At 35.6% G+C, this 16,145-nt stretch overlaps 1 protein-coding gene across 2 annotated transcripts; it reads left to right on the forward strand.

The window, feature by feature from the left end:
- Positions 1 to 931: 931 nt before the first annotated feature.
- Positions 932 to 15,571, forward strand: smyd5 (SMYD family member 5). Of its 2 annotated transcripts, XM_039648445.2 has the most exons (13): positions 938 to 1,138; positions 1,445 to 1,553; positions 1,928 to 2,067; positions 6,505 to 6,626; positions 7,133 to 7,202; positions 7,294 to 7,398; positions 8,081 to 8,143; positions 10,477 to 10,547; positions 10,647 to 10,753; positions 10,976 to 11,032; positions 11,196 to 11,290; positions 13,009 to 13,079; positions 15,230 to 15,571. In XM_039648445.2, the coding sequence occupies exons 1-13, from the start codon at positions 1,046 to 1,048 to the stop codon at positions 15,372 to 15,374; spliced, it is 1,248 nt and encodes a 415-aa protein (XP_039504379.2). In that variant the 5' UTR covers positions 938 to 1,045; the 3' UTR covers positions 15,375 to 15,571. The 2 variants fall into 2 exon arrangements, with proteins under 2 accessions (XP_088990907.1, XP_039504379.2); XM_089134781.1 differs by lacking the exon at positions 15,230 to 15,571 and having other exon boundaries at positions 932 to 1,138; positions 11,196 to 11,378.
- The last annotated feature ends 574 nt before the right edge of the window (positions 15,572 to 16,145 follow it).

Raw genomic sequence — 16,145 nt, forward strand, 5'->3', positions numbered from 1 at the left:
TTTTTGGACAGTATGACCAAAACAGATACTTTCCGATAAATTGAAATAAAAAACACTGTATTTAACACTTTCTAAAACAGTATTGGCTATGACTAGACGACATATGCTAGTTCACTCTTCTCCTCATAAAATATTTGCCTTTATAGTGTTTGTTGAGTAAACACTACTTATTCAAACAAATAATCATTCATTTACATTTGCATTGTAAACTAGCAGATACGTCCAAACTGCTTTCACGATAGAGGCGGAAACTACATTATACTAACAGTTTTAGGATCCAATGGAGTAACCACAGACAGACACGGGAGACCAATAGTAATGATTTATGAAAAAATAAAAATGGTGAAATATGGATACGAGATTTCAGGAAATATGTAATTAATTTATAAGAGTTTTATCATTAGACTGAAATAATTTAACAACAACAATAATAATAATAATAATAATAAAGTATCATTATTTCAACGTGCTTAATGTCTATGCATAAATCCGTCCCTTTATATAATGATGTTTAGGTTGCATTAGGATGAATTAACAAGGGTGTTTATTGTAATTTAAGTGTTCCAGTTCAATTTGTTTCAGGCATGATCAGCTCCGGCATAAAAATGTCAAGTGATTGAGCCTTGGTGACTAATTTAGATTTACATTATTCATTTTAGATGACTCTGAAAGGAATTTTGCACGTTTTGATAAAACACAATTCATTAAAACCAGCTCGAATGTTTGTTTAACTATATCGTTCAATTTGCAAATCAAACATATTCCCGGGATCCGACTCAGAAGAACAATTCATTCACGAATTTGACGTCACCAGTTACCAGTTGACTCGCCCCGCCTTCCGACGGCACATTTATACATTTTTATCAAGAAGCACCAAAACAGAACTTCCTCCTTAGCGTAGCATTTATGTTTATAACAAGCAGCAGCGATATTTTCTTCCAGAATAAATCTATCTACAGTCGAGAGTTGACAGTGAATGGAGATGTACCACATACACACTATTGGTCAATCTGAGGGGTCAGAGGTTGATATGTAAATATCCAACATGGCGGCCCACATAGATGACATGTTTTCTCGCTGCGTGGATCCTGCCAAAGCTAGTAATTGCGTGGAGGTCCGATTTATCGATAATGTCAAGGTATGCTACAGTAGTGCCATGATAAAAATGCATCCTCATCTAATAATAGAGTTCAGTCATGTTTTATTTAGAGGTTTAGCTTTGATTATGGCTCTCGCACCCTTCCCACGTCACCCGGCTTATTATGCCAGAACCTCATACAAACCCCAAAACATGCAAACTCTGATAAATCAATCCTATTCATGTTCTCTAAAGCGGTGACATATATGTGAACATGCACTTTTGAATGGGTTTCAACTATTGCATGTTCCAGTCAGCAGCAGTTAAATATGTGTATATTGTAATGATCCAATTATATTTCTACAGGGCAAAGGATTGTTCGCCAAAAGATCGTTCAAAAAGGGTGACACTATTTTCATTGAGAAGCCTCTAGTCTCATCTCAGTTCTTGTGGAATGCCTTGTACAAATACAGGGGTAAGTGCCCTATAAATTATTATCCAGATATTCTTGATCATATACTGATGGTGAATGATCTTATCAAGCTTTTATTCAGCTTTATGGGATATTACTATTAAGGATAGACAGTGGTTGGACACTGAAATGCCTAGTTTTAATTTAGAAGTATAGTGTGGGACCTTTTTGCGGCCAATACAGCATCTATTTGGCAATGACAGATACAAAATGCAAAACCTTTACAGTGGCTAGAGGACTTTTGAGCCGTTCCTCTTCCAGAACAGTGGTCGTGATGCTGGAGGAAAATGTTTTCTGACTTGTTTCTCCAAAACACCCCATGTTTCTCAATAATATATAGATCTGGTGACTATATGACTTCTTCTCCCCGTATTCAGCATGTGAGCACTGTCTGCGTGCTCTGGAGACAGCGGAGGAGAATGCCAGGAGGTTGAGTGGTCTTCCCGCTCTGAGTCTGCCTCACCCTGAGCTGTGTAAGGTGCGACCTGACCGACACCAGGCCTGCCCACAGTGTCAGGTACACTTGATGTTAATGTGTTCCCATGTATTCTTGATGTCATCTGTTGTGTTTGACCCAGGTGTTAATAATCTGGAATAAACCGATTACATTGTTTATTCTTGATAACAAACAGACTATGTGATATTATTTACCTTGTAAAGCCATGTGTGTGTGTGTATATATATATATATATATATATATATATATAAAGAGATATATCAATGAGATGAGGTTTTTATAACATTAGAGTAGACTACTAAAATCATGTAAATATCAGTATCTATCAATATTTACAACTTCCAATAATATGTCCTCACCAAATTGTATTTAAATGCTTTATTTTATATCGAAGCTCTGTAGTTTTAATGTGGGTGCAAAACATATAATAAATGAGTTCATTGATCATTGAGAGATTAACAAATAAATGTTCCCAACAGCAGTGTTGGGTGTGATGCGTTACTGTAATTGAATTACTCTTCCCTTAAAGTAAGGGATTACTCTTCATTTACCATAATTTACCGTTACTCCGGATGTAATTTAATTAAATATTGTATTGATTATTGAACAATTCTATATAAAACAATAGTGGATTTGACAGTAACATGTAACATCCAATGTTAAAATGAATGTTAAAGGAAACCGTCTCACTTTAAATACTTTGAACCGTTTATGAATAATATAATATATTATTTATTTGAAAGAATTAAAAGAGTACTTTCATGCCCTGGCATTGTTCAACTGGTCGAAGTGGATATGGTATTCAGAAAGTGATTAGTGTAAGTAATCCAATACTTTTTACAGTAACCTAATTACACTGTAAGATGTAATTACTGGCTAAGAATTAATTACGTTTTAGATTATCTTAGCCAACACTGCTCAAAATCATATTTGATAACACAGCTTAACATGATTCTCTCTCTCTCTCTCTTTTTTTTTTAAGTGTGTGTATGGATAATCAAGTAAACCCATATTTCTTCATTCCGGTAAATGTTCATCTTGAAATATTACTAACAATATAAAAGTTCTAATTAGGTTTATTCAGTAAAGATTTCACAGTAAAAAGACACATGTACCACAACCTGAATATGGAAAATAAAGGGCTTTTACTTGCTCATAAAAAGTATAAACTATTAGTCTTTTTGATTGTGTACGCACTGATAATTTAGAGAATGTCATGCATCAAACATGATACTGTTGGCGTTATAGGGTTAAAATATTTAGCTTTAGAGGAAAGACTGTGATGGCTGATGAGTAAGTAAGTAAGTAAAGTTTATTTATAGAGCACTTTTCACAGATAATAATCACAAAGTGCTTTGCTAAGTGCAACCACAAAATAAAACGGTATACCATCAGTAAAATTACAACATTTAAAGAGCCCAAAATAAAACCCAGTTAACTAAATGCCTGTCTAAATAAGATGCCTTTTAAAATAATCGTCCAAGTCGGTCACACGGAGGAACAAAGGCAAGGCATTCCACAGTCTGGGGGCTACAACCTGAAACGACAGGTCTCCCCAAATATTATAGTGAGTCTTTGGGACCATTAACAGACTCTGGCCTGAGGATCGGAGTGCACGGCCTGGGGAGTATGAGCATAACAAATCAGCAATGTATTGAGGGGCCTGACCATGTAAAGCTCTAAAAGTTAAAACTAATATTTTAAAATCAATACGCAATTTGATGGGTAGCCAGTGCAAGGAGGACAAAATGGGTGTAATGTTTGTCCTCATGCCAGATCTTGTTAGGATCCTTGCCGCAGCATTTTGAACCATTTGAAGGCGATTTAAAGTAGATTTGTTACAAAAAGTAAAAAGACTTTACAGTGAAGAAATAAAAGGTTTCTGATGCTCGACTGGACAGAGGAGCTCAGAGAGCCAAGGTTTTGAAGAACGGAAGGTATTTTATTGTCTGGGGCAACAATTAGGGTTTCAGTCTTTTCCGAATTTAATTGAAGACAGTTACTAGCAAGCCACGATTTAACTGAAGAAAAACATTCCAATAAATCTGTTAGTTTGTGGAACTCGGAGTCATTGAACGAGCAATACAACTGTATGTCATCTGCATAAAAATGTTATGACACATTGTTAAAATGGCTCAAAAATTTTCCCAAAGGGGTAATGTACAGTATAAACAAAAGCGGCCCTAGGACAGAGCCCTGTGGAACTCCATTCATGAATGGAGTGGCTTCAGACAATATATTATTTACATATATAGAAAAAGTTAAGAGGAAAACCACTTTAAAACAGACCCAGCGATACCAAACTCTTTTTCTAATCTATTCAACAGCATTTTGTGGTCCACTGTATCAAACGCTGATGATAAATCCAATAGAACCAATACTGAGTACCTTCCAGAATCAGCAGCCATGTGTACTCCATTAGACACTTTGAGTAGAGCAGTTTAAGTAGAGTGCATCTTTCTGAAACCAGATTGATTTTTATCTGTCAGATTGATTTTAGCTGTCAACTGCTCAGCTACTACCTTCTCCATGACTTTTGAGATAAAAGACAGCTTTGATATTGGCCTGTAGTTACAAGGCTCCGCAGGGTCCAAATTGGGCTTTTTTTAAAATGGCGCTTATCACTGCCTGTTTATAAAAGTTTGGGACCATCCCAGTGGAAAGTGAAGTGTTAATAATTTTGACGACAATAGGAGCAACAAGATCAATCATTATATATATATATTAGGGGTGGCACGGTACATGAAAAAACACCCGAACCGTTCGGTTCGCTTGTCTCGGTTCGGAGCGTGTGTGCGTCTCACGGTTCGACGCATGCGCAATGTAACCTCGTGCCCGTATGTGACGTGTGTTTTCTTTTCGCGCGACATAAACGTGTTCGACTTGGACCGGCGCTGCACAGAGCGATCGGTGAATATCAAACTAGCGTGAGTCGGCTCCGTATGCATTCATCACTTTCGCGGTATTTGATGTCATTACCGATCGCTCTGTGCAGCGCCGGTTCAAGTTAGTAAACAGTAAAAGTGGAGTATGGAGCGCTGCAGGTCACGGCACGCGGAGAAATGGCAAGTGGGAGAGATGAGGGAGTTGGAGGATGCGCCAGCGTCGTATGAGTCTATGGTATAAGTCCGGTGTGTGGGAACATTTTGGATTTCATGTTATGATATTTTAATATAACGCTACAGTGGCACTTTATGTATAGATAAGAGCTTCAGTCATACGTTTCCAAATCCTGCACTTTAATTTTAAGTGGAAAAAAGGTACCCTCACATTTTGGGAATAGAAGCATTGTTGATACTGTTTTTGTGTTGAGGCTGAACTTAAATTTCACTTTATGTTTATGGCCTTTGCTATTGCTATAGCTTAATTATCTATAGGCAATGAGGTTTCATGTATATTGACATTTAAAAGACAATGTTTTAAGAGTTCCTCTCTTTTTCTTTTAAAAGATAGAATTTTGGTAAGAGCTACAAAAGTTAGCAGTTGATACATGAAAGTTAATTTCTTTGTGTAAATAAGATTTATGTGATAAAAATGCACAAGTTCTTGTAGAGATAGTGATACACATTCTCCTTTTTTTGCCAAATAAACAAAAAGCATGTCAATGTCTTCTCTCTTGCTGTATCCAAATCTCACCTAGCTTTCCTCTGAGATAGTCCCAAAATGTGCTTAAAGTCAAAGAGTCAAATTCAGTTTGTGCATGATTGCATGAATATAATATATATTTTTTTAATACTGTATCCTAAAGTGTGGATAATTAAGCGATATATCACATGTTGAAGTACATTTCTTGAGTGTTAAGATTAAAAGAAAAAATAACAAGAACCGTACAGAACCGAAAACCGTGACCCTAAAACCGTGATACAAACCGAACCGTGGGTTTTGTGAACCGTGCCACCCCTAATATATATATATCCAATGGGCATGATGATGGCCTCATCTTTTTAAGTAAGACCATGACATCATATAATGAATAGGTCATGTTAGTGGATTTCCACAAGCGCTCTACTTCTTCTGGTGGAAGCAATCTCCTCACTTAACCAGGGACAAGTATTTTTAGGGGAAGTCAATTTATGCTTTACAGGGGCCACTATGTCCAGGACAGACTGGCAATGGTCATTAAAATGATTAACAAGGGATTCTGTATCTTTAAGATCCTCGAGATGAGATCCTCGAGTCAGGCCGACCATAATTGACCAATTATTGACAAAGATTTGATTGGCTCGCTGTTTTTTTATTAAACATTAGTGAGCACAAGGACATTTTTAAGTCATGATGACCTGCAAAACACGTACTTTGTGCTTTAAAAGTACGTTTTCCCCCCCATTGGAAGAACGAGTGTTCATTTTCAAGTACTTGAGGAAAGTACAAATCCCTCAAAAAATAATTTAGCAATTAAACACAAGTATTTTTGAACCGATCCTACCAATGTGTTTTTTTGAAGAAGGGTTGGTTTGTGACTTATCCTTGAATGGTCTTCATATGCGTTCCCTTCAGGTGATGTACTGCGGTACTGAGTGCCGACAGGCTGCGTGGGAGCAATACCACAAGGTCTTGTGTCTTGGCCCTTCACATGATGATCCGGATCACCCAATCAACAAGCTGAAGGACGCATGGAAGTAAATACTCACTCATATAGACCTTATGTAGCCACGTCTCTTTTCAGCGCTGCGCTCGTTGTGTTCTCTCTTCTGGTTCGAATTTCCACAACATGAAGATCTTACTCATTAATTTTTTTTTTATAAATATATCTTCCCGGGCTACTGACATTTGTTTTGACATCTGCTTTAAACATTGCAATGCTCATGATAACTTGGCTCTACAATAAGTAAATCCACTACTCCGGCTAATTACTCTCCATCAGTGATGCCATAGAAATATACAGAGCGACCACAAAATGGAAGTTCAAACACAAGATTCAATAGATGGCTGCGCGCTTGTTTCTTTGTTTCTTTGTCCACGAGGTCTATGCTGAAAGTATTATGCAGAACATTAGAGTCCTTGCTTTGTCAGTAATTGATTGCTTTTGGTTTGAATGCTGTTGGTGCATAGGCGTTCTTTAGCATGCTAACCTTGAAGTTTATGACTCTGCTCTTGCATTAAATTGTTTTTCCATTTAATCCAGGAGCGTGCACTACCCTCCTGAAACCTCCAGTATCATGATCATGGCAAGGATGGTGGCCACCATCAAGCAGGTTACCATTTTCTATTGGTTTGCCTAAATGAAATGTTAGTAAGTATGAAATAACTTCTGTCAAGCAAAAACTGCTTTTGTTGCTGTTTCAGGCTCAAGATAAGGGACGCTGGCAGAGGTTGTTCAATCATTTTTGTAGTCGTACAGCAAATGAAGAGGAGGAAATAGTTCATAAATTGTTGGGTGAGAAGTTTCAGGTAAATGGAAAGTCCTTAATCTTTTGTACATTATTAAAGCCTCTCATGCTTCATGCTGCATCATCAAGAAGTTTGAGTTTTTATGTATTTACACTGTACTTACTCAAATAAGCGCTGAGTAATAATATTAATAAACTACATGTACTTACTATAGAGTTACGGTTTTGGGTTAGGATTTGGTTTAGGGTTGGTTACTTGTAATTAGGGATGGGCAACAATTAATCGCAATTAATCGCATCCAAAATAAAAGTTTGTGTTTACATGATATATGTGTGTGTGGTGTGTATAATTATTTTGTATATATAAATACTAACACATGCATGTATATATTTAAGAAAAATGTGTTCTTAATATATAAAATATTTATATTTATACATAATATTAATTACGTATAAATATATATAAAGTATATACATGCAAATATTTCTTAAATATATACATGCATGTGTGTGTATTTATATATGCAAAATAATTATACACACCACACACACGTATTACATAAACACAAACTTTTATTTTGTACGCGATTAATTGCGATTAATCGTTGCCCATCCCTACTTGTACTTATGCACCATTTACTATTATTACTATAGTTAGTGCGTGTAATAACATGTAGAGTCACCTTAAAATAAAGTGTTACCAGTAAAAATGTCCCTAAATACAGTGTTGTTCCTTTTATTAGGGACAGCTGGCCTTGCTGCGTAATTTGTTTTCCACAGCACTGTACGAAGATCGTCTCAGTCAGGTCAGCCATCGTCTATCCATCCATCTATCTATCTATCTATCTATCTATCTATCTATCTATCTATCTATCTATCTATCTATCTATCTATCTATCTATCTATCTATCTATCTATCTATCTATCTATCTATCTATCTATCTATCTATCTATCTATCTATCTATCTTTTAATAAAAATAGTACATTTCTTAGTTTATGCGGCAGACGTTAGTGTTGTTGTCAATACAACCGAGACCAAGACAAGACTAGCACTCCTCAAATTCATCTAAAAGATCTATATCTATTGTACTGTCTGAGAAAAATCTTATATTTAATCAATAAATACAATAAGAATATTAAGACTATATAGCTGTTTCCAATTAAATCACTAACAATAAAATTCATCTTTGAGGTTGCATCTGAATTTGTACAATTACACCTGCATAAATAATGTTTAGATTAACATTTTAACATTATTTGACGGAATCATTTATTCAACTGATTTGTTCAAAGCAGCTGATTAATTTAATAATGAAACCCGTTGCCAAATTAACAAAAACTTTCACTCAATATTAACTGATGTTTTTATTGAACGTCTGTATAAAATCAATATCACATTTGCAATCGTTGTTATATTCATGAAAAAAGCTCAATTCCTCTTGTGATATTGCTTAATTATATTCTATAGAATTTATTAGACAAAACCCTGCATTGATTTTGAACCTGGCAGTACAGTAACAAAAGAAATCAAATTAGAAAGAAGTTATTGATTGCTTTTTAAGCAGTAAGTTTGGCATCAAATCACATTAATGATCTTTACAAATGGATCGGACAATGCATTGGCAAGTCTTTGACTTTGACTGAGTCTTTTTAGTCTGAGACCAAGACAAGATCGAGTACAAATGCGTTCGAGACCAAGACCTTCAAAAATAGTCTTAAGACCGATCTCGAGACCAAGACCGTTCTTGAACACTACAACACTACCAGACATATACTACCGGTCAAAAGTTTTAGATTGGTAAGATTTTTTATGTTTTTAAAAGAAGTCTCTTCTGCTCACCAATGCTGCAATTATTCGATAAAAAAACAGTAATATTGTGAAATATTATTACAATTTAAAACAGCAGGTTTCTTTGTGAATATATAGTAAAGTGAAATTTATTCCTGTGATCAAAGCTGAATTTACAGCATCATTACTCCTTTCCTCAGTGTCACATGATCCTACAGAAATTATTATAATATGATGCTCAAGAAACATTTATGATTATTATCCATGTTGAAAACAGTTTTTTACATTTTTATTTCAGGATTCTTTGATGAATAGAAAGTTCAAAAGAACAGAATTGATCTGAAATGGAAAGCTTTTATAACATTAATCACTACCATTCAAAAGTTTGGGGTCAGTAAGATTTTTTTATTTTTTGGGGAAAGAAATTAGAAAATACTTTTATTCATCAAGGATGAGTTAAATTGATCAAAAGTTACAGTAAAGACATTTAGAATGTTAGAAAAGTTTTATATTTTAAATAAATGCTGTTCTTTTGAACTTTCTATTCATCATAGAATTTTGGGGGAAAAATGGTCCACGACTGTTTTCAACATTGAAAATAATAATTTGTTTTTTGAGCATAAAATCAGCATATTAGAATGATTTCTGAAGGATCATGTGACACTGAAAACTAATGTGTAATCAGCAACAGTAATGATGTTAAAAAAATTCAACTTTCAAATTACATTTTAAAATATATTAAAATAGAAAACAGTCATTTTAAATTGTCATAATATTTCACAATATTACTATTTGTCATTTTTTTTTTTTCATCAAATAAAGCAGCCTTGGTGAGCAGAAGAGACATTTAAAAACATAAAAATCTTACTGATATAAAACTTTTGACCGGTAGTGTGTATATATATATATAAAGTTTTACTTTATTCACATGTAATATGATCCGAGAGCAAAACAACTACACTTTTAACATTGGCCAAACTTAATTAGATTTAGAACAAGACCATATATGAACGAAAATTTTTATAAAATGAGAATTTGACCAAATATGAATGAAAGTACATATTTGTCATTTTAACAGAACTTGGCAGAACTTTAACAGACTACTACTAACAATAACCACTAGGGTTGCACAGTATACCAATTTTACACATCTCAAACACTAGCGAGTGAAATCTCAATTTTTTCATTTAAAAGCCAATGTCTAATGATAGATGTTATGTAGTCGCCAAACGTATGCGAGTATCTGTGTCATTACTTCATTCCTGTTAAGAGTATAACAGACCCACTGAATGTACTGAATTAAGGATAGGGCAGATGTTTATAAAGTAACTTATTTTGTGTATATACAGTGGTTCTCTCCAGAAGGATTTCGCTCTCTGTTTTCGCTCGTTGGGACCAACGGTCAGGGTATTGGCACCAGGTAAACCACTCAATACAAACAATCAATGTTTTACCCTTGAGAGATATATCCAGTAGAATAATGTTCCTAAAGCGATTCTGATCTGATGTGTGTCTGTAGCTCTCTGAGTCAGTGGGTTCATGCGTGCGACGCACTGGAGCTTCCCAGCCAGCAGAGGGAGCAACTGGATGCTTTTATCGATCAGTTGTACAAGGACATCGACAAAGGTAATTTTTCTCTTAAGTCTCACACCTGTTTCTAGTGCTTAGATCCTCACACATTGATCTGTATACCGGCAAAGATTGAACCCATCTCTGCGTTTGACATCAAGCGGAGGCAGACACACATTTTACCACTTAGACGGCCATCGATCTGTGTAACACATTATTGTTTTGAGCAAAAGTGTGACATGAATCTTTCATAGATCTTTTTTTTTTCTTCTGCTACAGAAACCGGTGATTTCCTCAACTGCGAAGGCTCTGGACTTTTCCTGCTGCAAAGCTCTTGTGAGAATTGTCTTTATTCATACTGGCATGTCTTTCAGTTTGTACAGCTGTGAGCATTTCACATACAGTAGTAGCAGAAATCAGGTCAGCTTAACAAATGAGGCCTGTCTTCTTGCTCTGGTGAAAGAAGTGAAGATTTATTACCGTTTCCGTTGTTGTACAGGTAATCACAGCTGCGTTCCCAATGCGGAGGCGTCTTTCCCTGACAACAACTTCCTCCTTCACCTCGCCGCCCTCGGTGACATCAGCCCCGGAGAGGTCAGAGGAGGATGTTGGATAATAGATGCTAAGCTGATGCTCGGAGGGAGGGTCGTAATATTCTAAAGCCTTGAGTGTTTCATTGTCGGTAGGAATTACAGTCTAGACTCTGAAGATTGGAGCAGTTTTGGCAGCTTGTCAGTTAGATTGAAAAGGCCTACATCTGCCTGCCCTCGTGCTGGAGAGGTAGAACATCGCACAGATTTATTTCATAGCTTTGTTTATCTGAAGCATATTAGCCAGTGGATGACAGCTCGTCGTGCATTTTTTATAGCTTTTATTGTTGAATTCACATTGTAGAGCTTTATGAATTTTTACAAGGTTACCTAATGCCAAATTTGTTTTAACTTGGTTTTCTGACACAGTGACCGTTTTTTTCTTATCATGTTTTGCCTTATAGCAAAATCTGTGAACCGATCAGAATTAAATTGAGAATGTTCATTAAAGGAGTAGTTCACTTTTGAAAAAAAAAAAACGTTTGCTGATAATTTACTCACCCCCATGTCATCCAAGATGTCCATGTCTTTCTTTCTTCAGTTGAAAAGAAATTAAGGTTTTTGATGAAAACATTCCAGCATTTTTCTCCACATAATGGACTTCAATGGGAACCAAACGGTTCAAGGTCCAAAAGACAGTTTCAGTGCAAACTGTTCAAATGGCTTTAAACGATTCCAGACGATGAATAAAGGTCTTATCAAGCGAAAAAAATAAAAAAGTTTAAGTTTTATAAGCTCAAATGCTCGCCTTGCTCTGTACTGCGATGCACGTTCATGACTCTCCTGTTCAAACTCGTTCATCAAAATGAACAGAACTTTTTCAGAGTCAATTTGTTCGTTTCGTTTGTTGAATGAACCAAATGACTCGGTAAAAGATTTGTTCATTTTGATGAACGAGTTCGAACAGGAGAGTCATGAACGTGCATCACAGAACAGAGCAAGGTGACCATTTGAGCTTATAAAACTTTAACTTTGCTATTTCTTTATTTTAACAAAATATAGTTTAAAGCCCTTTGAACAGTTTGTAGTTTGCACTGAAACTGTCTTTTGGACATTGAACCGTTTGGTTCCCATTGAAGTCCATTATATGGAGAAAAATCCTGGAATGTTTTCATCAAAAACTTTAATTTCTTTTCGACTGAAGAAAGGATGTCATGGGGGTGAGTAAATTATCAGCAAAAGCTTTTTCAAAAGTGAACTACTCCTTTAAGTTCCCGAATTTGATTTGAGGTAGTTAACAGGATGTGGATTTCCTTGGAAGTAGAATTAAATGGGGGGAAAAAAATGTTGTCATGTCATTCCAAACCTTTGATTTTATTTAATTGTTTTTTTCTTTTCTTTTGGGGAACACGCATGAAGATTTACTACCGTTCAGAAGTTGACAGGAGTGATTAGTTATTCAACAAGGAAGCATTAACTTGATCAAAACTGACATTATTTAATAAAGTTGAAAACCGTTATTTTAAACCTTTGAACAGGAGTGTATTTCCATATTGATGGTCTCTGCCAGCCTCCAAAACGGACAAAATAGAAAAAATGAATGCAATGAAACGTTTTTCGAGAGTGATTACACCCACAGAGTAATTTCATGGCTTTGGCCAATTTATAAAAAAGAAAACCATTCTTCTGTACAACTTGATTCATAACATAACAAATAATTAAAACAAATAAGACTTGCTGAGTTGTTGATCATCTCATGAATTTCTCTCGTTCTTTCTGTAGGAAATCTGTATCAGCTACCTGGACTGCTGCCAAAGAGACAGGAGTCGTCATAGCCGGCACAAGATATTGAGGTAAACGAATGCAATCCCTTGTTTAAGCATTCTCTGTGAAACTGCCCAGCTGAGTCTACCTCCAGAGAGGATCAATGGCCTTGGTCTCTGGCAGCAGCTCTCGGCCTGGATAACCACAGGGGCTGTTGACTTGTTTCTGGGCCCTTGCTCTCCTATTGATCATTTACCTGTCAATTGCAGCAGCTATACCGCCTGGATGACCAATGAGGGTTTGTTTGGACATCCCACTTAATCTATATTCACTTTTTACATGTGAAAAAAGCCTGACTTCACACTCACAGCAAAGTTGTTCAGCAGTTCTTTTCAAGGTGAAGTCAAGATTAGAGACTTGGATCTCCCTTGGATCTGATGGATCTTCATTTATTATGGAATAAGGGTAGAATGAAAGCCCTAATGGGGCAGATCTTCAATGTATTCTGGTGCATTGGAATTAAGGAATATATAAGGTCTAAACACTTGAGTTTGAAAGATAAATACAATGTACATTTCCAGCATTCCATACCTTTATATTGGGATTGTTTGATTGGTTGCAAGACAAAATAGATTTCTGAAGAATTTTTACACATGTTCATAAAAGGGCAAAAGAACAACCATTAAAGTATCATTTAGACTTTTCTTTTTTATTTTTCGCTTAGGGGTTAAAAAAAACAACAAAGTTTTAGTGGCATCTAGTAAATATCCCAACGCCTTCCACGCTAATAGTGGCTTTTAGCCAAATTGACCAGCCGGAGCAAACTTTTCCGGAAGGTTCCTTTGGCAAACTGTTTCACTTGCAAAGCAACTTATTTTTGGCCTCATTTTGTTCGAAGTGTCACCAGTTCTTTCCTCGATTTCGCTTGAAGTATATCGGGCCTTTACTACTTAGCTACTTGTCCTCTCGAAAAAATGTTGTATGATTTCAGATATAAAATCTGAATAACAATTCTTATATTTTCAGTCACCCTTTTGAAATTCATTTTTGGTATGTTTTAGCTTACCTCAAGGGCATCCAAGATGTAGGTGTCTTTGTTTCCGCAGTATTTTCAATTTTGATATTTTTAGGTCAAACTGTTCTTGTCTGTCAGTCATATAATGGAGGTCTATGGGGTCGACCTCCAAGAGCATGCACAGAGAAGTCTAAATTAAACATGATTTAATTATAAATATAAGTACACATTGATGGCCTAAGACATGAAACGAGTGGTTTGTGTGAGAAAACAAACAGTATTTATATCTTTTTTACCTCTTGTGTACTTACATTTACGAGTCATTAAATCATGTTTAATTTGGACTTCTCTTTGCATGCTCTTTGAGGTGGTGAGGTGACCATAAACGTGTATTATATGACAGACAGACAAGAACGGTTTGACCTAAAAATATCAAAATTGAAACTACTGAGGAAACAAAGACACCTTCATCTTGGATGCCCTTGAGGTAAGCTAAAACATATCAAAAATTAATTTCAAAGTGAACTATCCCTTTAAATTTCTCCATAGGGAAATTATTTTTTTAATGGTATAAACCTTTAAAGACAACCTTACTGTGAGCTACAAGGTAGTTAATCCATAGTATTTGCTTCTATTTAAGCCGTTTGCCCGCATTTTTTTTTTTCAGTTTATTTTTCAAATAATCTTGTTTAACAATGGAATTCCTGGTGAAAATAGTCTCCGGTTACGAATGTAATCATGGTTCCCTTAGAAGTGGAACGAGACTCTTTCTATATTAGTATATTATAAACAGTATATTTAAAATCAACATTTGTAAATGTAAATAACAGCATGATCAAATTAAAAACAGAACAAAAATAAAACTATTCAGTGTTCACCATGGGATTGTAGTTCTTTCACTCACAAAAGCCGCTAAGTTAATGTTGTCCCTTTTGTCCAAGTTTAAACACCTTTTTTGCTTTAATTAAAAGTTTGTAGTGTTGGGATTCACCTTGTTGCTGATTGGCTTGGTTCACGGCTAATAACTCTTTAACGAAGACTTATAAAATCCCTATGGGAAAAATGAATGGAAAAAATACTTCCGAAATGAAACCAGTGCCAATGAAAAAGGGCCGGTTGCACTCTATACAGGTTTGGAAGGACAAGAGTGTGAGTAAATAGTGACTGAATTGTGATTAGTGTCTTAATTTAGCCTTTTACACCATTTTCCCCTCTCATTTTCAGGGAGAATTATTTATTCATCTGTTCCTGTCAGAAATGCATGTCCCAGATGGATGATGCAGATATGACATCAGAGGATGAGGAGGAAGTGGAAGGAGAATGCGAAACGGAGGGCGACGATTTGGAGGATGAAATGACAGATGTGTGATTTTCACTCAGGTTTCTCGACCCACCCGAACCACTTCACTTGTTTGTTTGTGGACCTAAATCCATGTGATCCCGAAACCCTCCACAGGGCATAATATCTACAGCAGTTGAGAAACCAACATCACACTCACAGTAGCAGTACAGCTGTAACCTGAATCAAAGCCTATGCAAAAATATAAGCGCAGTATTTTTATCATGTGCTTTTTTGTCTTGATTTCTACCATTAAATGTCTCATATAATGCAAGATTTATTATGTTTAATAAGTCACTCAAGACACTGGTTTCATGTGCAGGATTTAAATTTAATTGGGTAAACTGATTTAGTTTTTGGAAATGTTTAATACACAAGTAGACACACACACACATGAAACTGTGACCACGCATGAATAATGATCAGCACTTATGGGTTATATGATGACCATCCAAAAGAATGTGGTTTTTCCATTTAATCACATCTAAGAAAAACTGTAAAGTCATCAGATAAAGTGGATGGTGACCAGCTTCATGTTATACTTTAAAGTGACTAAGTCAGACAAAATTTAAATACACACTACTTGGTCTTTTTTTCACTCTTTCTTACAAAAGAAAAAACTTTTTTTTTTCCTTTTACAATCTTATGTTTGTAAAGATTAGATCAACACCTTGAAATGGCTTTTCTGTAAATGTACATGAGGCTACGGCAGTAATTAGAGTAGTTAAATGCAATAAGAAGCTCTTGAGTGTGGGTGTCATTGGTGTCCTCTACAATCTTTATTGTCAACATATAATGTCT

This window comes from Pimephales promelas, chromosome 9, assembly GCF_988280905.1.
Source record: "Pimephales promelas chromosome 9, fPimPro1.hap1.1, whole genome shotgun sequence".
Taxonomy (NCBI): Eukaryota; Metazoa; Chordata; class Actinopteri; order Cypriniformes; family Leuciscidae; genus Pimephales; species Pimephales promelas.